At 55.7% G+C, this 25,802-nt stretch overlaps 3 protein-coding genes and 1 non-coding gene across 4 annotated transcripts; 3 read left to right on the plus strand and 1 right to left on the minus strand.

Moving 5' to 3' along the window:
• Positions 1 to 268: 268 nt before the first annotated feature.
• Positions 269 to 8,976, plus strand: EEF2 (eukaryotic translation elongation factor 2). The gene is made up of 15 exons (XM_032203542.1): positions 269 to 358; positions 1,095 to 1,309; positions 1,903 to 2,084; positions 2,170 to 2,381; positions 3,173 to 3,351; positions 3,735 to 3,840; positions 4,156 to 4,269; positions 4,475 to 4,613; positions 5,038 to 5,233; positions 5,459 to 5,717; positions 6,050 to 6,157; positions 6,614 to 6,967; positions 7,336 to 7,518; positions 7,608 to 7,740; positions 8,142 to 8,976. Exons 1-15 carry the CDS (start codon positions 356 to 358, stop codon positions 8,333 to 8,335), a joined length of 2,577 nt encoding a protein of 858 aa, XP_032059433.1. The 5' UTR covers positions 269 to 355; the 3' UTR covers positions 8,336 to 8,976.
• On the plus strand, positions 3,897 to 3,966 carry LOC116499281. The gene has a single exon (XR_004254218.1). It is a non-coding gene; the product is annotated as a small nucleolar RNA SNORD37 (small nucleolar RNA).
• Positions 8,977 to 9,382: 406 nt separating the features above from the next.
• DAPK3 (death associated protein kinase 3) lies at positions 9,383 to 14,911 on the plus strand. The gene is made up of 8 exons (XM_032203717.1): positions 9,383 to 9,576; positions 10,855 to 11,215; positions 11,294 to 11,423; positions 11,770 to 11,818; positions 11,970 to 11,996; positions 12,098 to 12,250; positions 12,647 to 12,692; positions 12,971 to 14,911. Exons 1-8 carry the CDS (start codon positions 9,515 to 9,517, stop codon positions 13,511 to 13,513), a joined length of 1,371 nt encoding a protein of 456 aa, XP_032059608.1. The 5' UTR covers positions 9,383 to 9,514; the 3' UTR covers positions 13,514 to 14,911.
• Positions 14,912 to 19,020: 4,109 nt separating this feature from the next.
• On the minus strand, positions 19,021 to 25,329 carry NMRK2 (nicotinamide riboside kinase 2). Its single transcript, XM_032203870.1, has 8 exons — positions 25,115 to 25,329; positions 23,414 to 23,504; positions 22,517 to 22,565; positions 22,146 to 22,317; positions 20,538 to 20,609; positions 19,989 to 20,095; positions 19,489 to 19,574; positions 19,021 to 19,384 (listed from the first exon to the last, which is right to left on the minus strand). The coding sequence occupies exons 1-7, from the start codon at positions 25,138 to 25,140 to the stop codon at positions 19,489 to 19,491; spliced, it is 603 nt and encodes a 200-aa protein (XP_032059761.1). The 5' UTR covers positions 25,141 to 25,329; the 3' UTR covers positions 19,021 to 19,384.
• Between the last annotated feature and the right edge of the window lie 473 nt (positions 25,330 to 25,802).

Genomic DNA, 25,802 nt, shown 5'->3' on the forward strand with positions numbered 1-25,802 from the left:
CCGATGGGCGCATGCGCAAAGCGCCACTGACAGGCCGGGGCTGGTAGGCGTGGCCTAAAATAGAGGAGGCGTGGCCTAAGGGAAAAAGGGGCGAGGTCTCTTCATGGCCAGGGCTGGACCCCGCCCGCCCATAGAGTCGCGGGCAGCCGGGAGCGAGACAGGCGCGGCTGCGCATGCGCAGTGGGCACGAAGCACGCAGGCTCCGCCCCCCGGCCGGCGCCGCCGTATAAAAGGGGGGCGGTTGACGTCAGCGCTCTCTTCCGCCCGCTCTGCGCTCGCCACCGAGACAGGGCCGCCGCTGCCGCCATTACCGCTCCCCCCCCCCGCCTCGCAGAATCCGCCGCCATCCGCCATCATGGTGAGCCCCCGCGCCCCGCCGCCGCCCGGGGGGGTCGGAGGGGACCTCGAGGCTCTTGCGGGACCGGGGATCGCTGCTCCGGGAGGGCCGGTGGCGGGGCAGGGGCCTGGCGCTGCGGGCAGGGCCTGTGCTGAGGGGTGGGGCTGGAGCCGGGGGGGGGGAGGAGGGGGGTGACCGGGGATGGGGGAGGGGGAGGGGGGGACAAGGAGGGGGAGGGGGGGCTGTGGCAGCCCCTTGGGGGCCCTCCCGTGCTGGTGCCGGGTTGTGCAGGGCCTGGCCCGGTGGGGGGAGCGGCGGTGATGTGGCAGCGGAACGGGGCCGGGAGGCCACCGGGCGTTATGTAACGCTGCGGGCCCGGCGGGGGCAGCCTGGCGGGCTGTCAGCTGCCAGAAAGCCTTTTATGCAGGGTTTGTGTTCACCGAGGTTAAGGTTTTTCAGCACGTTTTGCCTCCAGGAGGGGTAGCGGGGTTTGTAGGGTGTGCTCGGGGTGTCGGCGGCTGCTGGGTGCCTGCAGCGCCAGCCTGGGCCTCGCTGTTCGCAGCGCTGGTGTCTGCAGTGCCCTTGGTGTTCCTCCTGCGGGGCGACTCGTAGCGCTGGCTGCGCAGGCAGAATTGATGTCAGCAGGAGTAAACTTGGCAGCGCCAGGTATCGGCGTTGTCGGTTGGCCTTGCTAGAAAAAATAAAGCCTGCTTTTTTTTTATACACGGCGTGTTTCTCCTTTCTCTCTTTCTTCAAGGTGAACTTCACAGTAGACCAGATACGGGCCATCATGGACAAAAAGGCCAACATCAGGAACATGTCCGTGATCGCCCACGTTGATCATGGCAAATCAACCCTGACTGACTCCCTGGTATGCAAAGCTGGTATCATCGCCTCTGCCCGCGCGGGGGAGACTCGTTTCACTGACACAAGAAAGGATGAGCAGGAACGGTGCATCACCATCAAATCAACGTGAGTTGTCCTTCTTCAGGCGCTTTAATACTTCTACTGCATATTCTGACCTTGGAGGTGCTTTAAATCCTAGGCTGTTTTTTTCTTGAGCTCAAAGAAGTCAGACACTCTCTGGTCATGGCATTTAGGAGCTTACCTTGTTCTCATGAGAATTGCTTAAATGAAAGAGCAAGCATTGGGATCGGTGTTCACAGGAGCCCTGTGGTAGGGAGGCTGTCTGGTGAGCAGCCACTGTTCTTAGGAGTGTCTCTGCCTGCAGACCAGGCTGTGTCACCACGAGTGGCTGAGGAGTCTGAAAGGGGATGGGAAGGGATTAGATGTAGTAGAAGAAGCAGAGATACTTGTCTGAAAGTGCTCTTTTAGCATTTCCAATCGCCAGAAGGGGTTATAATTTCAGGAAAGCATAGGAAGCACAGTTTTTAGCTTCTGAGTATCTTCCATGCTGGCCTCCCAGGAACATGATTGAATAAATCCTGAAGCCCAAGTGCAGCTTCTTTGCAGGATGAAAGGCAGCTCCTAACTGCATGTTTGTTTCTAAGCACTGGGGAGTGGTAATGCATGGTTAGAAACTTCGAGTTTTTCTTTTATTTCAGAGCTATTTCTCTATTTTATGAGCTCTCTGAAAATGATTTGGCCTTCATCAAGCAGAGCAAGGATGGTTCTGGTTTTTTGATCAACCTGATTGACTCTCCTGGGCACGTGGATTTCTCTTCAGAGGTCACTGCTGCTCTTCGTGTCACTGACGGTGCCCTGGTTGTTGTCGACTGTGTCTCTGGTAAGGTTTCCTGTAGCCGTGTGTAACTGCAGTGTATTTTGGTCGAGTTTGAAAATAAGAGAGCTAATTCCCATGCGTTTGACAGGCGTGTGCGTGCAGACAGAGACTGTGCTGCGTCAGGCCATTGCTGAGAGGATCAAGCCTGTCCTGATGATGAACAAGATGGACCGAGCGCTGCTGGAGCTGCAGCTGGAGCCAGAAGAGCTGTACCAGACCTTCCAGCGCATCGTTGAAAATGTCAATGTCATCATCTCCACGTATGGGGAAGGAGAAAGCGGTCCCATGGGAAATATCATGGTAAGTGAGTGGCTGTGAACACTGCCTGCAAAATAAATCACTTGAGCAAAAGTAATCAGTTGTGGCCTTTCAGCAGTCCTCTGCTCTACCAAAGGGAGAAATGAGACTGGAATAATGAATGTACCCCTGCTACCCAGGCTCCACTGATCTGGGGATCTTTTGCTTGCTTTCCTTCAGAATCTTCTGTTAGTACAAGCCGTGAGGAAATGAATATTGTAAATCCAGGGAAGTATCTTCCCTCTGTAGGACTCTATGGCATCAGGTGATGCAAGATCCCTGGCTCCTGCTCAGCACCAGCTGTCTCCTGAGATTGCAGGGTAGTTGGAGTTTGTACCTCTGTCCTGTGCTCCCTGCTGGACTCCCAAGCAATGAGCAGGATTTCTGGCTGAGGGAACTGAGAAAACCTGTGTGCTTTGTTCCTGCTGAGCACTTGTGTGCACATTACAGGTGTTACACGCTGCTTATAAACCCCTGCTAAGGACAAGAGTCTTACTTGCATGCAAGTTAAGCAGATGTTGAGCTGCTTGAAGTGAAGAATAGTCAACTGAACTGGGAAAAACTGATCTGGTTCTGCGTTACAAAGCTAAAATGGGGCACGTGTGCCAGTCTGTGCCCCAGGCAGATGGTGGCAGTCACAGAAACGCTCAAGGGCTCTGTAGCTCTGAAGCTCCATCTTCAAACTCTGCTTGCTGGAGCCATACTGAGTGTGTTAGAGGCTGGCTGCCGGGACGTTCTCTGTCTGTAACAGCTGTTGTTGTTCCTCAGTAACCCGACTGTTTGTTGCTTTTCAGATCGATCCAGTGCTTGGTACAGTTGGCTTTGGTTCTGGTCTGCACGGCTGGGCTTTCACTTTGAAACAATTTGCTGAAATGTATGTTGCAAAGTTTGCTGCCAAGGGTGACGCCCAGCTGAATCCATCTGAGCGTGCCAAGAAAGTAGAAGACATGATGAAGAAGCTGTGGGGAGATAGGTGAGCAGTTGGGGCTGACTTCAATTTCCAGGCCAGCTGCGTGCCCGTAACCTGCGGGCGCAGAAGATCAGTGAGGAGGGGAGGATGTGGTTGTGCCTGTTCACAGCCTTGTCTCAGTGACTTGGTCCTCGTGCTAGCTCTGGTTCAGAGATCTGTCACCCATTAAATCTTTACAGGACAGGAAAGCCAGATAAATGGGGAGGGGATGGTGAGCTGGCAATGTGAGTGAATACATTTTGGCCAGCTCTGAAAGCCTGAGTGTGATTGGGAAAGTAGAGTTCTTACTCAGCAACTCTTTTCTCTGACCTGAGCTAAGCAGAAAAAGCCACAGCTCTGTGCCTGGACTGGGCATTGATGGCTGTCTGGCATAATTCTTTCTCCAGGTATTTTGATCCTGCTACTGGCAAGTTCAGCAAGTCTGCCACTGGCCCTGATGGAAAGAAACTGCCCAGGACGTTCTGCCAGCTCATCCTTGACCCCATCTTCAAGGTGTGTTTCTTAGTGCTCAGCCCTTGCTGGTGCCTTCAGCTCCTGGTTCTGCTGCAGTGCGTGATGATGGAAAATTTCTTCACTTTGACCTGACATGTTTGATTGAAGAAATTTGAGTATCTGACCCAAGCCTAGCTCGTTACTAGCAGGCAGGGAAGCTGGTAGCAGATAAGGGGGAGACAAGTATGTGCCTATGTCTGTATGGATTTAATGGGGTGGAAGCTCAGAACTCAGGTTCTGTAGGGTGTGTGGAGTTTGTGCTGCTGCTTCAGAGTGGGTCCTTAGAGGCATTCACGAATGTTGCTGCTGTTTTAGGTTTTCGATGCAATCATGAGCTTCAAGAAAGAGGAGGCAGCTAAACTGATTGAGAAACTGGACATCAAGCTTGACAGTGAAGATAAGGACAAGGAGGGCAAGCCCCTGCTGAAGGTGAGGTTGGTCTGAAACTGGTCTGAATCCTCCATGAGGAGAGGTCAGAAGCTGGGCTGATCCAGCTGTATGAACTTACTCAGCAGCTACAAATCCTGTTTGGGTTGGAAGGTGCTGACAGCTTAGAGGGGAGTGAGGAGGGGAAGGTTAACTGCTCAGCTTGGAACAATCTGCTTGAGTCTTACACCTCTAATCTCTGCCGCAGGCCGTGATGAGGCGGTGGCTGCCTGCTGGAGATGCCCTGCTGCAGATGATCACCATCCACCTGCCTTCTCCTGTCACGGCCCAGAAGTACCGCTGCGAGCTGCTCTATGAGGGACCCCCCGATGATGAGGCTGCCATAGGTACGATGAGCCCTTCTTGGTCGTGAGGGATCTCTCTGTGTAACTGCTCTGTGGTCTGCCATGCCTGGGACTGTCTTGTTCTGTGTCCCCAGCTTAGTAGCTCCTCTAATTCTTGACCCCGTAGCTCTTCTAGCACGGATCAAACAGGCTTACGAGCTAGCACTTTACTCGGGAGGGCTGAGCTAGGTAAGTAACTGGAGAGAAGCCAGGGTGTATGCCAAAGGCTCAGGCTGAGCCTGTATTTGTTTAAAAGATCTCTGGTAAAAGATCTCTTGGCAGTCTGATCTCTCACTGGTAGTGCTAGCCAGCTGGCCAGCAGGGAACAGGCGGGGGCACTGTTGGGTACAGTGATTAGGGGCCCGTGGGTGGTTATGCTGACTGCTGGAAATGTCACTGAATTAAATTGATTCTCTCCTCTTCCCAGGTATTAAGAACTGTGACCCCAAAGGCCCCCTGATGATGTACATCTCTAAAATGGTGCCAACCTCCGACAAGGGACGTTTCTACGCTTTTGGACGTGTTTTCTCTGGTCTCGTCTCAACTGGCTTGAAAGTCAGGATCATGGGGCCCAACTACACACCTGGCAAGAAGGAGGATCTGTACCTAAAGCCAATCCAAAGGTCAGTCCTGGCCAAGTACAATCACAACTGTGGTTCAGGTTTGTGGTTCTAGAACTAGAACTGTTTTGGGGCTGGTTCTAGAACTGTGCTTGGGGCCGGTTCTTATGTCTGAGGCCATGAGAAAGGCTTGGCCGCTGATCTCAAGTCTGCTAGCACAGCTCTGGGATGCTGCCTTGTGGGACTTGGTCCTTCAAACCCAGGTGAAACAGCCTTCTCTTTCTTCAGGACCATTCTCATGATGGGCCGCTACGTCGAACCCATCGAGGACGTGCCTTGCGGAAACATTGTTGGTCTGGTTGGTGTCGACCAGTTCCTTGTGAAGACTGGAACCATTACCACCTTCGAGCACGCTCACAACATGAGAGTCATGAAGTTCAGCGTCAGCCCCGTCGTGCGCGTGGCTGTTGAAGCCAAGAACCCTGCTGACCTGCCCAAACTAGTGGAAGGACTGAAGCGTCTTGCCAAGTCTGACCCTATGGTGCAGGTGAATGTCAGAGTTTGAGGTGCAGAACTCCTGGTCGTGCCTCTCAGTAGGCTTCTGGTTGGGGTTGTGTTGTTTTTGGCCTTCGTGGTTGCACTGGGCACACTGGCAGGGAAATGCCCTGAGCTGGGTGCTGGTCCCAGCCCCACCAGAGTGGGGAGGAACGGAGCACTTCACCTTTGGGCTGGTGCTGAGTGAGTCATCCTCAGAGCGGTGGAAAGAGTTCCCAAAACTCGCCCCGATGGTCTCTGACTTTTGCTAAATGTTAGCATTGTGTGTGCAGGAGCTTTCCTTGTGTTGCAGTCACTCACCTGCTGCATTCATGCTCTTTGCAGTGTATCATTGAGGAGTCTGGAGAGCACATCATTGCTGGAGCAGGGGAGCTGCACTTGGAAATCTGCCTGAAGGATCTGGAGGAGGACCACGCCTGCATTCCTATAAAGGTACAGCTGCTGCATGCAGCCTGGTGGGCTGAGGGGCTGCTGGGGCAGAATGACTCTGCAGCTTGGAGGCTCTGAACTGACAACACAGATGCAGCTGCCTGTCTCTGCAGCTCCTGCCACTGGGGAGCAAATCCCTGGGGTGCCAGTTACTGCAGTGGCAGTTCAAGCATTCCAGCTATGGTGGATGGAGCAGAGCGTGAGGCTCACACCGCTCCTGATCTGATTTACTGCTGGCTGCTTAACACTGCATTTTGTTACACTGCCTGTAAAGCAGCGTGGGTTGGGTGTTGTCCCTGCTGTAAGTGCATCTACACCAACTTGCAGCCAGTGGGGGCTCCTCTTGAAGTCCAAGCAGTCGGAGTTTGGTGCTAGCACTGCTCTGCCTTAGCACTGGTGTGAGCTGCAGTTGGGTCGGTGTCTCACTGCTGTTCTCTGCTGTGCTTTTTCTCACTGCAGAAATCTGATCCTGTTGTGTCTTACCGTGAGACAGTCAGCGAGGAGTCCAATGTGATGTGCCTTTCCAAGTCCCCCAACAAACACAACAGGCTGTACATGAAGGCCCGGCCCTTCCCCGACGGATTGGCTGAAGACATTGACAAGGGCGAGGTCTCTGCTCGCCAGGAGTTGAAACAGCGAGCTCGCTACCTGGCCGAGAAGTACGAGTGGGACGTCACCGAAGCCAGGAAGATCTGGTGCTTCGGTCCCGATGGCACTGGCCCCAACATCCTGACCGACATCACCAAGGGAGTGCAGTACCTGAACGAGATCAAGGACAGTGTGGTGGCCGGCTTCCAGTGGGCGACAAAGGAGGTAGGGGCCGTGCTTCTGGTGCTCAGCTTCTGGGGCCGACCGCTCCAGGGCAGTGGTGTGCTGAGTCCTGAAAAGCTGGTGCTGAGGTGAGCTTTGGAGATAACACACAGAGAAGCTAGTAAAAGGCTTCAGTTCTCTGAGAAGTTGTACTGATGAATTGGAGGTAGGAATAGCTGATTCTTAACTCATTGGTAAGGAAGATAAAATGCTGAGTAGCTTCTTGGTGCTTGCTGCTGTAGGACCCACTCCCAAGGAACACCAGTAAGCTGAGACTCCAGTAGATACCAGTAAGCTGAGGGAGCAGAGCATGCCAGTATGGGCTGCCTTCTGCCCCCAGAGCTGCTTGACAGCCTGCTTCCCTTTCCCAGGGGGTCCTGTGTGAGGAGAACATGCGTGGTGTTCGCTTCGATGTGCACGATGTGACCCTGCACGCCGATGCCATCCACCGTGGAGGCGGGCAGATCATCCCCACTGCCAGGAGATGCCTCTACGCCTGCGTGCTTACTGCCCAGCCCAGGCTCATGGAGCCCATCTACCTTGTGGAAATCCAGGTAAGGAGAAAGCTCATCCCAGAAGCTCCAAAGAGCCCGCGTGTGGCAAATTCAGGTGGATATTTACAGTCCTGACCCCTCTCTTGCAGTGCCCAGAGCAGGTGGTTGGTGGCATCTACGGTGTGCTGAACAGGAAACGTGGCCACGTCTTCGAGGAGTCCCAGGTGGCCGGCACCCCCATGTTTGTGGTCAAGGCCTACCTGCCTGTCAACGAGTCCTTTGGTGAGTGGGGGGGGCTCTGGGAGCGCAACAAGGGGGGCGCACACTGACAGCCACGGGCAGGTAAATGCTAAATCCTGCTCTGGTCGGAGAACCTTGGTGTCCAGCTGCTCCTGACCTGGAGGTTGGGATGTAGGCTGCCAGGTGGGCAAGCTACCATCCTTGGAGGCTTGGGTGACCCCTTGGAGGCTTGGGTGCCCCTTTAGGGTCCTGTTGGAGGTTGTGGGTCACCAGCAGCACTCCTAAAGGGGACGAGGGGCAGCTGGAAGGTCAGTGTAGCTGAGGAGTGTGACAAATTGGTGCTGTTGGACACGACATGCACCACATCTGCCCTGTGGGAGAGGTGATGACGTGAAGCTGCAGGGAAACACCTCTCATCTCTGCATCTCTGCTCTCCCCTCCAGGTTTTACGGCTGACCTGAGGTCCAACACCGGTGGCCAGGCCTTCCCCCAGTGCGTGTTCGACCACTGGCAGATCCTGCCCGGGGACCCCTTCGACAGCGCCAGCCGTCCCTCCCAGGTGGTGGCCGAGACCCGCAAACGCAAAGGGCTGAAGGAGGGCATCCCCGCACTGGACAACTTCCTGGACAAGTTGTAAAAGCCACCCAGCTGCCCCAGCATCACTGTCACTGCTGTTGGACTCGGAGAAAAAAAAAAACAAAACAAAACTAACTAGCGTAACACCACCAGTGCAGCAGGCAAATGGTAGACTGCAGTGACCATCTCTTTGCATTGTACTTAATCAGTTTCATAGCGATTTGAGACTTTCAACAAAAAAGCATTGATATTCAGCCTTATAGGTTTCTGTGTTGCACATGACTCATCTGGGGCCCCACTCGGTGCCATTGTAACTAAAACATTTCCACTTGATGCAACTAGAGTTGCCTGATTCCATATTTATTTGACTCGGGGGGTGAGGAGGAGCATCTCTGCTTTATTTTCGGAGGGTGTAGAGGAGCGGCTGGAGGTGGGGGAGCAGGGATGTGCTGAGCTCTTATTTCTTTAAGGGGGGGGACGGTGCCCAACTGAACGCGAACCGGGGGCGGCCAGGGGGGAGGAGGGGGCTGGCTCCTGCTAATGGCCTGCAGTGGGTTTTCAGGGAGGGGGTGTCCAGGGATTTCTGGTTGGGCAGAAACTAGAAGGCAAGGAGATCTCGTGCAGTGTGCTTGTCATCATGAACCATCAACCAATGTATTAGTGCCACTGGAAATAATAAATTTGATATGGTGATTGAAGAGGCGCGGGGGCTCCTGCTTGCTTCCCTCGGGGGGGGGGGATGCCTGCGGCCGTTTCTCCCGGTAGCAGCGGGCTCTGGCCCCCTGCCCGCCTGCTGCCGGCCTCGGAGGGGGGGGAGGAATAACGGGGAGAAGGGGGGGAAATGCGGCTGGGGGGGGGGCCCGGGGGCTGCATTTCGCCGCCGCGCCGGGAGGGGGCCGGGGGCGGGTCTCGAACCCGCGGCCGGGCGGTGTTGGCCCCGCGGTGACGTCATCGCCCGGAGGGGGGCGTGGCCTGGCGAGGCGCGGCAGCCAATGGGAGGCGCGGGGGGGCGGGGCCTGCGCTGTGCTGGAATGCGGCGGCCCAGGTGGGGCCGGGCGGGGCGGGGCCGGGCCGGGGGGCGCTGAGGGGCGGGGGAGGGGAGGGGAGCGCCGGGACCCGGAGAGGGGGGGGAGGGCACCGGGAGCGGCTCCGGGCCCGCGGAACGATCGCGGCCCCGGGTCCGCGCTCCAGGCGCTGAGCGGAGCCCTCGGCACGGCCGGGGAGCGGCGGCCCCGCGGCCATGTCCGGCTTCCGGCAGGAGAACGTGGAGGAGTTCTACGAGATGGGCGGGGAGCTCGGCAGGTACGGGGGGGGGTGGGGGGGGTGGGGGGGCACGGGGAGGGCTGGCGTCATGGGGAGCGGTGACGTCATGGGGGTGGTGACGTCATGGGGGTGGTGACGTCATGGGGAGTGCTTACGTTATGGGGAGTGGTGACGTCATGGGGGGTGGTGGTGTCATGGGGAGCGCCTACAGGGTGAGCCCTGAGGATGAGCTCTTCTGTCGCGACGAGCTCTTCTGTTGGGGGGCTCCTTGGTATGTCACGACAAGCCCCCACGTCACGATGAGCTCTGACGTCTGAGCGAGAACGTAGTTGTGAGCAGCTCTTACGTCACGATGAGCTCTTATGTCATGATGAGCTCTGACATCAGAGTGAGCTCCTATGTCGTGACGAGCTCGTATGTCATGACGAGTGCTTATGTCATGATGAACGCTTACATCAGAGTGAGCTCTTACGTCACGATGAGCTCCTGCATCAGAGCGAGCTCTTAGGGTGAGCTCTTACATCACGATGAACTCTTATCTCGGTGAGCTCGTATATCACAACGAGCTCTTACGTCACGATAAGCTTTACATCACAACGAGCTCTCACACCACAGCTCTGCGGTGGCAGCACTTCCCCATTGCCTCTCCCCACACGCACTGGGCCGTGCCGTGGCAGCCCCGCTCCGGGCCTTATAGGGCCTTATAGGGCCTCTCGGGCGAGCGGGGCTGGGCCGAGCAGCGTGGGGCCGCGGGGCTGTGCCCCCCTCCTGGCCTCTGTGGGGCTGCGGGGGCCCGGGGGTGCCGGGAGGGACGGGTGCCAGCAGCGTCCCCATCCCCGTGGGCAGATTTCAGTCTCCCGAGCGGCGAGCACCGGGCTCGGGAGCGGCCGTGTGCCGGGGAGCAGGGGTGGAGGCCACGATTATGGCCCGGCCGGGGGCTGAGCGGCTCGCGGTGGCATCTGCAGCTGGGGACGAGGCGGCAGCCGCCGTGTCCTCGGGAGGAATTTCCTTCCTGCGTCCCACGCAGCGCCGCTCCGCGGGGGCTGCTTGGAACGCCGGCTCCAGCTGAGCCGCTTGGCTCACGCCTGCCCCGGGGTGGGTTTTTTTTTCTCCTCCTGGCTCTGCCGTAGGGATTTCAGCGCCCCCAGTCCCGTCCTACAGCTGGAGGAGCAGTGCAGGGAGCGGGTGGGTTGTGTCAGATCTGCACGGGAGGACCCCGGTTCCAGAGAAGCCTGGGGGAGCTGCGCATCCTCCTGCACCAGTGGGCACGGCGCGGGGTGTCCTGTCCTCACCTTGCCCCCTCCCCGCCTCCCCCAGCGGCCAGTTTGCCATCGTGCGGAAGTGTCGGGAGAGGAAAACGGGCCTGGAGTACGCGGCCAAGTTCATCAAGAAGCGGCGGCTCTCGTCCAGCCGGCGCGGCGTGAGCCGGGAGGAGATCGAGAGGGAGGTGGACATCCTGCGGGAGATCCAGCACCCCAACATCATCACGCTGCACGACATCTTTGAGAACAAAACGGACGTGGTGCTGATCCTGGAGCTGGTCTCGGGGGGCGAGCTCTTCGACTTCCTGGCCGAGAAGGAGTCCCTGACGGAGGAGGAGGCCACCCAGTTCCTCAAGCAGATCCTGGACGGGGTGCACTACCTGCACTCCAAGCGCATCGCCCACTTCGACTTGAAGGTGAGGCCTGGCCCGTGTGAGGACCTCGTGTCCCGTGTCTGGGGGGGGGCTGTAAATGCTGCTCCTCTCCCTCTGCAGCCGGAGAACATCATGCTGCTGGACAAGAACGTGCCAAACCCTCGCATCAAACTCATCGACTTCGGGATCGCCCACAAGATCGAAGCTGGGAACGAGTTCAAGAACATCTTTGGGACCCCGGAGTTTGTGGGTGAGGCCGGGCAGGCGTTGGTTTGGGGGGGGGGTCCCCAGCCAAGCATGCAGCAACATCCCTGCTCCTTCCCTCTCCCACCATCTCCAAGATTTTGCCTCTCGTGCCTTTAAGCAGCGATGAGCTCAGTGTCCGAGCTGCGGCCCCGGGGTGGGCAGAGCAGCCAGATTCCTCAGTCCTGCCATTCTCAGGCACCCTAAAATTTGGGGGCCGAGCTGGGCACCCCACGTGTCTCCCCGAAAGCTCCGGAGGAAGTGGCCGGGCGGGGGATGAATGCCTCGACGGGGACAGATGGAATTTTTTCTCCCCAGAATATATCTCTTCCCTCCCTTCTTTCCTTCCAAAGCTCCGGAAATTGTGAACTACGAACCCCTGGGGCTGGAGGCGGACATGTGGTGAGTGCTCTGCAGGCGGGCGCCGCGTGCCAGCCCCGCTGCCGGCCCCGTGCGCTGCTCGGAGAGAAGCCGGGGCAGGGCAGGACGAGGCCCACTCGGTGCATAGGGAAGGGACCTGCGGGGCTTTGACCTCGTTTCCTCTCTTTTCCAGGAGCATCGGTGTCATCACGTACATCCTGTGAGTATCGGGGCGCCGCGAGGGCAGGGATCGGGACCGCGGTGTCCCTGCCCCGTGCTCTGTCTCCTGCCTTGGGGTGCGACCAGCCGCTCTCGCCGCAGGTTGAGCGGGGCCTCGCCCTTCCTGGGGGAGACGAAGCAAGAGACCTTGACCAACATATCGGCCGTCAACTACGACTTCGACGAGGAGTACTTCAGCAACACCAGCGAGCTGGCCAAGGACTTCATCCGACGCCTGCTGGTCAAGGACCCCAAGTGAGCGGCCGGGAGCAGACGGGGATTAACCAGGGGAGGGGATGGTCCCCGGGTGCAGGCAGCCCCACGCCTGCCCTCCTCCCCTCCACGTTAGGGTTTCTCTCTGAGCCTGCCGCGCTGCCTGACGCCACCTCTGGCTGTGCTGCTGAGCTGGTTTAAAATCCCGTTTATTCCCCCATTCCTTCCCCTTTGCTCTTTGCTTTCTGCTGGTTGTAGGATTTAAAGTGTCTTCCCCGTGTCAGCGTGGGGTGGATTTTGCCAGAATCGTGGTGTCTCTGGGAGCACCCGGTGGCTGCAGCAGCTTAGGAGGGAATTGGGCCCATAAGAAGTGGTGAACCAAGGGCTCAACCACGCGTTGGGGCAGTTCCTCTGATCGCAGCTTTGCTGTCGTTGCAGGAAGCGGATGACGATAGCTCAAAGCCTGGAGCACCCCTGGATCAAGGTAGGAAGTTACCGGTGGCTTTTGGGTGTCAAGCTTCCCGGAGGTCAGGGGGTGGAGGTTTTGGATTAAGGTCTGAAGTTAGTGGTGCCTTCTGGGTGTCCGATTTGCAGGAGGTCAGGGGGTGGAGGTCTGTGTGCCCGCAGCTCTCGGCGGCTCCTCCAGCCCTGCCGGGGCCGGTTTGGCTCTGCTGCAGCGCCGGTGGGTGTGGAGGAAGAGGCAGGAGGTCCCGTTCCTGCTGTCCTGGCCGTGCCCCACGCCGTGGCTGTCCCTCTCCCCAGGTGATCAAGAGGAGGAACGTCCGCAATGAGGACAACGGCAAGAAGCCCGAGCGCCGCCGGCTGAAGACAACGCGCCTGAAGGAGTACACCATCAAGTCGCACTCCAGCATGCCGCCCAACAACACGTACATCAACTTCGAGCGCTTCTCCAAGGTCATGGAGGAGGTGGCTGCGGCCGAGGAGAGCCTCCGAGAGCTGGAGAGGAACAAGAAGTCCTACCAGGAGGACATCGAGGCTCTGCTGTCCATCTACGAGGAGAAGGAGTCGTGGTACAAGGAGGAGAACGAGAGCATCAGCCAGGACCTCCGCCAGATCCGCCAGGAGCTGCAGAAGACGGAGGCGCTGAAGAAGCAGACGCAAGAGGAGACCAAGAGCGTGCTGCAGGCGGCCAACGGCCTCAAGAGGCGCTACCGAAAGCTGGAGAACCACTACGAGGCGCTGGCCAAGCAGGTGGCCTCCGAGATGAAGTTCGTGCAGGAGCTGGTGTGGTCCATCGAGCGCGAGAAGCTGCAGAGCGGCGAGGGGGACGGCAGCATCCGCTAGCCCACCCCGGCGGGTCGAGGGGAGCCCCCAGGGCCCACAGGGAGGGCTGCTGCCCCCCCCAGCTGAGCTTTTGCTTGTTTGCCCGGAGCAGGAGGAGATTGCAGCAGCTTTTATAGCGTAGGAGCGAGGCTCCCGGAGGAGCACGGGTCCGGCGAGCTCAGCCTGACTGCCCCCGGGGGGTTTGGCACCCCTCCGTGCAGGAGGCAGCGCTGAAGGAGCCTCGGTGGCTCTGCCCCTTGCTTGCCCAAGGGGCCGATCCAGCGAGAGCCTTCGGTGGCTGTCCCCGATGTCTCTTAGCTTCAATTTTTTTCCCCCTTTTTCCCCCCGGCTGCCCTGACCTGGGTCTGTCCCCGCTCAGACGTCGGGCGGCGATGGGGGACTTGTGGGACCACAGCAAAGGGATCCCGAGCGGGCTCTGACAAACTGCTGGGCCCAGGGCTGGCACGCGGGCAGCTTGCATGTCCCGGGAGACCTCTGCCCTGGGGGGCTCGAGGATCCCAGCTTGTGCTCGCCTGGCTTTTGGCTTTCTGTCTGCGGCTCTCGCTTTGCTTGCTGTCTGCATGCTCCCCGTGCTTGAGCTGGGTGCTCCCTGCGCTGCCGCTGGAGCTGGGGACCACTGCTCTCCTCTGGGACCCCTGGGACTCCCTGGGGTCCGGCCTTTGTCTTCTCGGAGCCCCAGACCCTTTGGGGCTCCTTCTCTCCGTGCCTCCAGAGGCTGCTGTTGCCTCTCTGCTTTGCTTTCCTGGGTGCTGGGCACCGGATCGGCCTGTGGAGGCGGTGAGCTCCTCACGGGGCCTTTGTGGGGCTGCGCTCCCCTCCGGCACCGAGCTCGTCCTTGTCCCCGTCCTCCCCTCGGTCCCTCAGGAGCTGTGGCATTGTCCCCTGGCTCGTGGGGTCTTTTTGGGGTGGCGTCAGAGCTCTCCCAGCAGCTCGTCCTTCGCAACCCCCAGCCGCTCGTGCTCGCTCTTCCTCCCTGGGGTCTCTGGCTCTGTCCTCAGCACCCAGAGCCTAGTGCTTTGTCCAAGCGCGGGGGGGAATTGGCCGACCTCTGCTTGGGTCGGGCTCTTCCCCCCTTTTCTTGTGCCTTTTCCCAAGACCTCCGTGGCCTGGGCTGGCCTGTGCGGGCCCCTGAGTTGCCAGGAAGGTTCCTGGCTCCACGTGGCCTTCTCGCCTGTTCCTTTGCTCCCGGCAGCATCTGGTGTGACGTCCCAGGGACTGCAGTGCCCGAAGGGAAAAACATCCCAAAAGTGGCTTTTTCCCAGATGTTGTCCCCACTCGTCACCGCTCCTTCGGGGGGAGGCAGGCCCCGGGCTGCTTGCAGCTCCCTCAGCTTTTGAACCTGGGCACCAGGCAGCACCCTCTGTCCCCTTTTAGCCAAATAAAGATTTCTGTACCATGGCCCGTGCTCTAGGGTGGGCTTGGGGTGGCGGGGAGGGGGTGTCTGTGAATTAGGGAGGGTCCCACGGAGTGGGGAAGGTCAGGGGAGTTTGGGGGGGGGTCCCTGCCCTTTTCCCCTGGATCCTCCCTAATGGGGTCTGGGGAGCGAGGTCCCGAGGGGCTGCGGGGGCCAGGGCTGGGTTTCTGCCAGGACCATGGAGGGGGATCCGGCTGCCCACGCTCTGCACAGAGGGAGCCAAGACGAGGCTGAATTTGATCTGGGGGAATCACCGGCCAAATCCTCCTCCGAGCGGGTGCCGGGCATCCCTCTGGCTCCGAGCACCGTGGCACAGGGGCAGCGGGGTCCGGATCCGGCCACGTTTGGCCAGGACCGAGCCCAAACCCTAAGGGCTTGGGGCAGGGGGGGGGGACCCACTGACCCCATTGCCGGGGCCACCCGAGGCTCCCCTGGGCACGAGAGGGACGCAAGCAGGCCGTGGGGACACGCCACGTGCCCCCGCTGACGTGCCTGCGGGGTGTCAGTTTCATCCCAGCTCGCGGGGCATGCGGATGGGGGATAATTTTAGTCAGCCCCCCCCTTTGCAGCCAACGCACTGGCATCCAGGGCCCGAGGGTGACAGCGTGACCCCATGGGGGCTCGGGCAGGAGCAGTGCCACGGCCCCCCGGGGATGGGGGGGATTGGGGTGCACGGGGATGGGGGCGGTGGGGTCTGGCTGTGGGGCTGCTGCCGGCCCCGTCCCTTGGGAGCTGGTTGGGGTGGGGGGCTCGGTGGCCCCGGTGGTGCTCAGCACCCTTGGGTGCAGCCTGCAGCTGGGGGCCAGGCCCTGGCTGTCCCCACAGGTCCCCCAGAGCCTGGCTCTTTCCCCCTCCTCAGGAAAGGTGACGCCGTGGTGGCTTTGGGGTCTGACGGGGGAAATTCAGCTCCAGGGACAAGAGCCCAGAAGAAGCAGGCTGGGGGGGCTGGAATGTGGGCACCGGTACTGGTGGCACTGGGCCATGGTCACTGGTACCAGTGCTGCCAGCCCAGTTAGCCCCGTGGGGGCTGCTGTTGGGGTGCCATTTATTAGGGTTACAGCCGTCCCCCCACAGCCCCTTGTCCTTACAGGTGTGACAACGGGGACAGGGCCCCCTCTGTGCCCCCCAGCTCCGAGGCAGGAGTTGGGGGCAGCCACCAGGCCAAACCATCCCCATTCCCCCTGGCCACCCCCGTGTGCTGGGCTGGTGGCTGGGAAGCAGCACAAAACCCACTTTCTGCCCAGTTTAGCTTTCAATCGAGGGGTTTTGGGGTCCCCCCGGGGCAGAGGGGTGGCCCACGGCCTGCTCGCACCAGGGCCGGAGCCGGGGAGCTGCCAAGCAGCGGCTGCCCCATTTCATCCGCTCTGTCCTGGCCTTTTGTCAGCGGAGCCAGCGCACGAAGGGATGTATGGAAATCCTATAGCCACAGCTGTTCCCAAAGTTCACATAGTGCTGAGGCTGCCGGGCCGCCTGTCCCACCACCGGTTTTGGTTTCAGGCTCCCCGAAGGTTTCTGGCCACGCGGCCCCAGCCCCGCTGCCCCTGCGGCCGCCGGGCCCGGGGGTGGTGGTGTGGGGAGTTCCCATCCCGCTGGGTGCCCGAGGTATCACCGAAATTTTTGGAAACCAGAATTCAGGGCAGTTTTGTTGTCCCCCGTGCACAAGCTGGCTGGCCTTGGGGGGTTTTTCAATGACAGCCTGCTGGCACAAGGTCGTGGTGTGCTCACTGTGTGGGGCTGTAAAGATGGTGGGGAAAAAAAGGAAATAAAACAACCAACCAAAAAAAAAAAGACAAAAATAAAAATAAAGCAAACAAACAAACAAAGCCCACCTTGCCCTGTGCTGGAGGATTTACCGGGGAAGTGTCCCGGAGGTCAGTGCTTAAAGGACTGAGCCACTGCCCCGTACTAAATCCTACAGGAACTGCATTTCCTAAGGGAGACTCTCAGAAACGTAGGGCTAAAATGCGTTTGTTTTTTTTTTTTTTAGGCTTTGGTGGTTGCTTCCTAGAGGGCAGCTGGAAGAGTGCAGTGCCTTTTCCCTTAAATGTCTTTCATGAGGACAAAATGGTTTCATGCAGCTTATCGGGCGCGGGTTAAACCTCTCTGTTAGCACGGGGGAACCCTTGTGGCGCCCGTCCCGTGCCAAATTCCACTGGGACTGCTTTTTTCCATCAGCAAGTCTGTGGGAAACGCTCCCTGTGGCGATGCCGAATGGACTTACAAGGTATCGGTGACAAGTCCCAGCGCTCCGGCCCCGGCCTCGGCATTCCTCAGGTTTGCCATTGACAAGAGCGCTCCGACATGTAACGGCGTAATTATAGCTTGGTGGGTCCCTCCCGGCACGCCTGGAGCGGCGCAGAAGGAAATAAATATGCCTTTTTATAGCTTGTGGAAGCATGGATGCCGTCAGCATCCGCTCCTCCTCGCTGGCCGTGGCGTCCCCGCTGCTGCGCAGGGGGGTGGCCCTGCCTCGCTGCTGCTCTCCCTCCTGATTTAAAATGATTTATGTTTCTTTTTAATGAAAATGTTAATGATTTAAAATCCCGTGAGACAGCCCTGGTGATTTTGGGGTGATTTCCCGTTAACCCGTGGCAGCTGCCTTTCCGGAGCGAGGTTTCTAATTAAGGCACGTCCGCAAACCTGAGGCGAGCCGTGCTGACGCCGCGGCCGAGTTATGCGAGCGTCCGCAAGATCGCCGCCCTCGCCCCACGTGAGAGGTTTTGTGCTTTAACATCACCGGCCCTTTATGCGTGGTGCTGCATGTGCTGTGCTTCATCAGCTCGGTGGCACTTCCTATCTTTAGCCCCGGGGTATTTTGATAGGCGGTCGACAGCCCTCGGCACGCTTTGCCCATCTCCCCACCAGATTTCATGACTTACGTGCCTGCCTAAAGGCCTCGTGCGGAGCAGCAGCCGTGCTCTTCCTGGAGGGAACCTAGGCATTGTTCTCAAAGGCCTCAGAAAACATGAGATGTGCAGGAAAATGAAGCTCTATCGCTTGGATTTGCTTCAGGAACAATATCTCCCCTTCCTTTCTACCTTCTATGTAATGTTACGCTCCATATTACAATTTATTGTAATATTCTCTCTGTGTTTGCCTATTCCTTCTCTTTTGTGCTCTCTTGCTTTGAGTGGGAAGCTTTTCTCAGCTCACCGTAACACCGAGAAAAAGCCTACCAGCAGAAAACCCCATCAAACTCTTTCCACGGGTCATTTATTTATAGTTTTGCTGGAAAGCGAGGACACACGAGATCCGTGTCCTTTCACCGTACCGCAGGGTCTGTCTTAATGCAGGGTGTTCTGCCTGTTGGGGTGCGAGCTCCTCTGCAGGACATTTTGAAGGCAGATCACCCAGCAGGGTAAAGGCCTGCGTTCTCCAGCACAGGCTCCTTGGAACACTTCCACATGAAGTTAACCAGAAGTCTATCAGTAAATGCACACACTCCAAGGACACCTTTGATCACTGTTTGTTTCAGACTAAAATTAGGTTGGCATTTTCAGTACTAATTCCTGAGGAGCGATTCACCACGTAGCACAATCTTAATGTGAAGCTGCTACACTCATTCCCTGAGAAAACCCACAGATTTTCCTGCTGGATTTTCTATTCAGTAACACAGCAGTCCCCACCTCGCAAAGTTCAGCTAGCTGGAGAATTTAGGACATAGTAACTCTTGTCTGGACTGCAAAAGGCAGAAATGCAGGCATCCATCCAAACCTCTCACCTTGGGAGCACTCCACAGTTCTGTGAAACGGGCCACGGTATCTCTACACGCTCATTTGCCTGAGCACAAAGTGAGAAATGCAGACAAGCTGAGGCTGACATAAAACTGATTTCACACCCGCGATTTAAAAATATCTGCAGTGCTGTTCACCTCCCGTGATCGCCTCTGAGACTCTCACCCTTGTTGGACAGCCGAGCTATGTTTCCAGGCTGGAGTTATCGCTTAAAGCGAGGCTGCCTGAAGCTGCACAGGTATGCTCAGCATGAAATGTCAAATGCCACGAGATGTGTGGGCTGCTGTTGTTCTGGTGGTGGTGTGTGTGCACCTGTTTTTACTAAAGGTGATCAACATATGAAAATGGGAGCTCAGAAAGGAGGTTTTAAATAGATTTTTACTGAATTTGAAAGATGACGTTACAAACAAGCCATTACATAAAGGCTTAATATCTGCAGAAGCATATAAGCAGGAGAGGCAGTTGTTTTCCAAATGCATCTCTACTTGTCCCACAATGAAAATGCGTTTTCAACTTATGTTTAAGCCAGTGGAATATAAAATAATTAAAAAAAAATCCTGTCCGTCACAGCTGCAAATAACTTATCTTCATTTTTCAATTATATACAAAAGATGCTTTCCAAAGGGCAGTGTAAGAAGTGTTTACACAAATAAACCCCAGTTCTGACTTCCAAGTACTATTTACATCATTTCTGTACACGGGTCTTTCAGGTCTTCCGAGACCCTGCAAAGCAAGAAGGAACAGCGTGACCATCCGAGCGTAAGAGCAGATGGTTTCCAGCAGTCAGCCCTCACTTTTCACCCCCTTGGCAGCAGGAATGTATTTACCTATAAGCAGTTCAAAAACTTGTTCTGAATATCTTCAAAGACTTGATTGTAAAGCTCATCTCTAGACTTCAGTCCATCTAAATAAACTGAAAGAAAACAGAGTCAGTCCACAGGCTTCTACTCTGAACAAAGTTTGTATGTAGATTAATTTTTTAAATATTTTACTGGATTAATCCAAATGATGACTTGTTTTCCACTTCTGTTTTCCAGAAAACAGAATCCTTCTCAGACACCTATGTCCCCCTAAACCTCTTAACCCATTATAAACTTTTATTTTTCCTTATAATAAAGGAAAATGTTCTTAATAATATACAAGAAAGGGAAGGAGTTCTTAGCTATAGGACTGCATATATTTATCTGTCCAGAAAGTAGGCCAGGACTACAACTTAGTAGTAAAAATAGTGCCTTGCATCATTACGGTTAAATTGCCTTGATTACATTACTGCCTTCCTTAATGTCCAGAGTATAACACCAAAGGCTGTGGGTTTGGAGAGCCTTACCAACATCAACACCGTTGTCCTCCATTTCTTTCCTGTGCTTTAAGTACATGGGCCAGACGTGTCCATCGAAGAGCCCAGGGGGGTCAGGGACGGTGTAGTTGCGCGTGCTGCGAACACGGAGGTGGGGAGCAGTGTTAGGACCGCGGGGGCTGCACCCTTGGGCAGCACTAAAGCCTGAAATTAATCTGACAGCTGCGTGCATGGCAGAGCTGGTTGGTCTTATCAATAATTGGCAATAACTTCCACGTTTTGCAGCGAGTTTATCCAAACACCTAAAGGAAGCATGCAACAAAACTGCTCTGTTTGCACCCCTGAATGGATGCAGTCTTAATACAACCCCCACAAAGGGGACAGCCAGAGCTTCAGTAAGCGCCGCATGGAAGTCTCTTCCTCCAATTAGATTAAACTTTTCAACTGTAATTCCAATTTGCAAGTGACACAGATACATCCCAATGATAGTAAGATGCAGGTAGCTCAAAAGCCTGCCTCTCCTGACTGCAGCAGGCAGTGTTTGGGGGAGGAAGGGTCAAAGTCAAAGCATCCCCTTACCTTCTCCTCCTTTTGCACTCATCGTACGGAACTGCCAGGTAGTAGCGTATGTCAAAGAGGTCTATCAGTGGTCTAGGGTGGGGTGGAAAGAAAGAACGTGTCTATTTATTGCTTTCTGATAAAGTGCTAAGTTACCCCTGAAAGCCATACAAATCTTTCTGCTTCTTACATGTATGACTACTGCAGACAATTCTGCTTTTCATTAAGGCAATATCTGATCTATGGCAGGTTTATTAGTTGCTATAAAATGTGAACAATGCGAGCTTTCAGAGGTCAGAACTCTCCCTCCCTCCCTCCCCAATATCTGCTACGAGTTACTGGAGGAGATTAGACGTGGGGCTAGGTGGGCCTGGGGGATGAACCACAGCTCTTGCTCTATCCGCTCAATTTTGTTTGCAGTCAGCTGAAGTTTCAGCTCCTCAGTCTGGCACAAACAAACTGATCATCGTGCAGAAGCGAGCAGTCAAAACGTGCACGGAGAAACGGGTTTGGTACAGGTTCCTCCAGAAACCCAGTCACTGAGCTCCACCGTGGCTTACGGAGTTGCACTGCTATTAGGCTGAAGAAAATAAACCCTGAAAAAAAAATCTAAAAAAAAAAATCTAAAAAGCACAGAATCATAGTATGATTCTATTTTAGAATCATTCTATCATTTAGAAGCTTAGAATGATTCTAAAATCTAAAAAGCAAAAATCTAACCTAAGCAGCTAGTTTGACCCTGGTGGGATGTCTGGAAAATGCTTGCGGTGTGCATTGAGCAAGCTCTGGGGAATATAAAAACATATAAAATATTCCCCAGATGAAGGGCAGGCTCCTGCTCCCGGGACAGAGCACTCGGGAGGTATTTGTAACCTTCAGGAGAGGTGAGGTACGAGCGTCACCTCCCGAGGGACGGGCCAAGAGCAGCAGGTGCTGTGCTGGGGCAGCCCGCGGCTGGCCGCGCTCTGTGCATGCAGCCCAGGGCTGCTCGTCCTATGGCACAGCTCGGGAGGAATTCCACTTTTGCCAAGTGTCACGCACAGCTTGTTCTTGTGAAAGTTTCGTAAACAAAGCAGCAGCTTGGAGCCAGCCCTCTGCTCGCTGTGTTTATAGCACACATTTTTCTGGAGTTTGTATATTTAGCTATTGGAAATCTCCGCTCTCTCCTCTACTTGTCTCCCCAGCTTCTTGCCAAGCATTTTTTCCCCATATAAGAATGTGAAAAAGTTGATCTTTGCTCCAATGTACAATTAATTACGTGGCTCAATTTAGCCAGTGTTAAGCAAGCACGTGCACCACATGAGAACTATTCCTGAAGCCCAGGAGGGACTCCAAGCAGTGACCGCAGCACTGATTATCTCCTTGTTCTTATCAATGACCTTCTCAGGTCACAGTTTAGGCAGTGTGCTGGGAGACCGGAGGGAAGGAGAGCTTCCTGCCCTACCCTAAAAAAGCCACTGTGTGCAGCCCGGTTTTACCAGCAGCAGATTTCTTACGCGTGAGAAATTCTTTGACATGATACCTCAGAAGGAGAAGGAAGGGTGTATTAGTAAAAAGGAAGTTTTAGTCCTGGCACTAGTCATCTAGCGTTCCTCCCTGGAAAGCCATTAATAGTTCCCCAAACCTTACTTGTAATTATAAAGCAGGAAGCCTTCAATGACCAAAATATGGATATCTTTGGAGGCTGGCTCTTTAGAGCCAGGCGTGACATTCACCCCGTGGGAACGGGCAAACTTCACTGGGTTCTCAATCCAGGCACGCACAGTGCTCACCATTGCCTCCATATCCAAGGAATCCAACACTAGTTAGAAGAAAGGGGGTGGGTGGGAAAGAGGCACACAATCAAATACCTTGAACCACACAGGTTTGAAAGTATAATATAGAATGAACTTGTAAAATTGAAATTACAATTAATTTACTATTAAAACTTTAATAATTAGAAAGAAATACTTAGGAAAAAAATATACATTACTGCATCCTATAGCGAACACTGCTCTTACCATCCCATTGTTTAAAGCCGTCTTCCCCGACTTCTATTTGATCTTGTGGCTGAAATATAGTGAGCAATAAAACATTGCTGCAAACTCAGCGTGATCAGTTACCTAAGATCCGATCACAACCTGGACGCTACCGCAACACCCAACAAAGTGTTCACTTAACGAAACCACTACCGACCTTACTTAGTTAAAATTTTAAGTTCCCATTTTTCACCAACCCAAGAGCTTTTTTTTTTTTTTTTTTTGAAAAAGCTCTCTTGGCTCAGATAAGCCACTTGTGGCAAAGAATTTGAGGTTGACAATTGGGTATGTGATTGCTGGCCAAAACACTCATGTTCCCTATTTATACGTGAGCAGGTAAAGGATTATTCCTGGGCAAACTATTTATAAACGGGGGGCCTAGAGCAAGCACGTGAGGACTTAATATGCCAACATAGCGTTAAGTAACTTTGAGTTTACCTGACCAATAATAGATAGCTGAACTCCTCCTAACATTTCTAACAAAAATACAGCATAACTCGTGGGCCAGTGAAAGCTTTACATGTGCCAGGCTCCACATCCTTATGGAAAACCATGTGGGACCCCTTCTCCAGTGCCAAGAGCTGGCCTCTGACCCAAATTCATGCTCAAGGCCACCGCCAGGGCAGTGCTTGTGGCTCAGCACCTCTCTAAGGGTGCAAGCAGCGCTGTGTGAGCTTTGAGGGCTGCTTGGGGGCACATTTTTTAGGAGAAATGAGGAGAAAAGGCCCAGCTTGAGGGGTCCATATGGACAGGGGGCTTTTAGCTGAGCTAGGGCTGGGTCTGTCCTGGGGACTGAGGGAAGCTTTCAGTGCCTGGGGCCACTGCTACATGTGGGAGAGGCGGCGCGTGCCGGGGGCGAGCGGGAGGCGCCGGGCTCACCTTGAAGAAGTCGTCCTGGTGGACGACGCAGCAGTTGGGCAGCGCCTTGACAAGCCTGTTGGTCAGCGTGGTTTTGCCACCGTTGGTGACGCTGAAACAGAGAACATGAGACAGGAACGGGATGAGGGACACGAGGCTGAGGGACATGGGGAACATGGGGCTGACGGAGACGCTTTGGGGTGCTGACAGGGACACGGGGCTGATGGGGGACACAGGGGGGACACGGGGCTGACGTAGCTGCTTTGAGGTACTGACGGGGACACGGGAGACATGGACACGGGGGACACTGGGATGGGGGACACAGTGTTGATAGAACTGCTTTGAGGTACTGACAGGGACACGGGGGACACGGTGCTGACAGAACCACTTTGGGGTGCTGAGGGGGACACGGCGCTGACAGAACTTTGGGGCGCGCGCAGCCCGCGCGCCACGTTTGAATTTCCCGCCGCGGCGGAGCGCGCTGAGCGCTGATTGGTTCTCACCCTCCCCCCTCCCGGTCCGGCCGCGGCTCGCGCCGCTCTTAACGGCCGCCGCTTCCCGCGCGCGGGACGGCGCGTCCTTACCCCTCCCCCCCCCCCCCCCGTCTCCCGCCGCTGAGGGGAGCGGCCCCGCCGCCATCTCGAGTCCCGCCGCCGCTGTGGCGGTTGCTCCGTCCCGCTGCCTTCGCGGCCCTCCCCGGGGCTGGGGGAAGCCCCGCGGGTGTTTCCGCAAGATGGAGGAGGAGAAGGGGGGGGCCGAGCCCTTTCCCTCAGCTTCGGGAGTGGGCGTAAAGCGCCCGAACCCCCCCCTTGTTGCTGCCTCTCGTTGCCCCCCGACACTTCTCTTGCTCAGGAGGCTGGCCGAAGGAGCTGCCCCCTGAGAGCAAGGCAGGCGAAAAGTGCCGTTAAAATGCTCTAAATTAGTAGTGAATGAGGGAAGCTCCTTCCTTTTACAGCCATTCAGCCCTGTAGCCGCAGAACCTGCCTTAACACGAGGCATCCGCACACCCCTCCCCCCCCCTCCAGACGGGAGAGCTGTCAAACCTGACTGCGCTTAATCTCTTAATATATATATATATATTTTTTAATCCAAAGGCTCACAAGATCACACGCTGTCCTCGACCTGCCTTTCGGCTCTGTCTTGCCTGGGTTCACTTTAGCGAGCTCCTCTGCAGTGAGTGGAGCGCTGCCAAGTTGCATCAGGCAGCCCGTCCTCAGCCGCAGGCCTGCTTCCAAGCCCTCCCTTGCTGCCGAACAGAGCTTTTTGTCCAATAATCCGACTCAAAGCAGCTCCCCCCCCTTCCCCGTGTCCTTCAGAGAGGTTTTTAAAAGCCTAAATTGACGTTGAAAACGTCCTTTTACAGAGTTAAGGCGCACCACGCCTGTAACTTCACCTATGGGGCTATTTGCAGTACTTCTTTCTACTTAAGCCTATTTGCAGTACTTCTTTCTACTCCAGCCTATTTACAATACACTTCTTTCTACTTCAACCTATTTACAATATATTTCTTTCTACTCCAGCCAGCCTCCCGTTAATGCTGTAGAAGTTTGGTGGGTGCCTCCCTGCAGAGCTCTGGGCGTTACATAAAACATAAATTAAAGAGTCAGCAACTTGGGGTTTTCTAGAATCCTGTACCCGCACGGTTCCTCAGCTCATTTTACAGCAATTAGGCACAGCGGAAAAGCAGCGTGTTAGGTACCGAGGGCACCGCCAGGCACTTACCCTCCGATGCCTATGATGTATTTCATCTTCACGGAGTCGCAGGAATGCGGCGAGGCAAATGAGGGAGGCTGAAGTGACTTTTGGCAGCACAAAGCCGCTCCGGGCCCTTTTCCTCCCCTTTTTTTCCTGCCCGTTTCCCCTCTCGGCCCTGTTCCGCTTTACTATTCCATTGAAGAAAAGGCGGGTTGGGCTTTAATTTATAGAGCCCCGCTGCAGCGCCCTGCCCTCCCCACGGCTTCCCCGCCCCGCCTGGTGATGGAAAAGCCCTATGACTATCATGAGCCCAAGATGCCATATTTTAGAGCCCGGATTAACCAATCCTCACCTCGGCATATAGGGTCATGCGCGCTGCCGCTGCACCTGTTCCTGCACCCCTCGCGGACCCCCACTCCGCTGCCCTTGCTGCCTCCGCTATTAATAGCTTTTTGGCAAGCCTTCCCTTTGCCTAAATTAGTAATGGGGTAGGTGAAAATGTCACCCCTTTTTACATTTCCTTTGGGAGGTCTGGGGAAGGGTATGGAGGTGTGCGAGGATAGAATTAAGTGCCTCGTTTTTTTCCTTGAAGCCAGGCGAGCTCTCTCGTTGCGTTCCTCCTCGTTTTCCCCGTCCCACTGTGATAATTTTAAAGGCATCCAGGCATGTAACGAACAAGGAATTTTTTGTTTCTCTAAACTTCTGATACGGGAAC

This window comes from Aythya fuligula, chromosome 26, assembly GCF_009819795.1.
Source record: "Aythya fuligula isolate bAytFul2 chromosome 26, bAytFul2.pri, whole genome shotgun sequence".
Lineage (NCBI taxonomy): Eukaryota > Metazoa > Chordata > Aves > Anseriformes > Anatidae > Aythya > Aythya fuligula.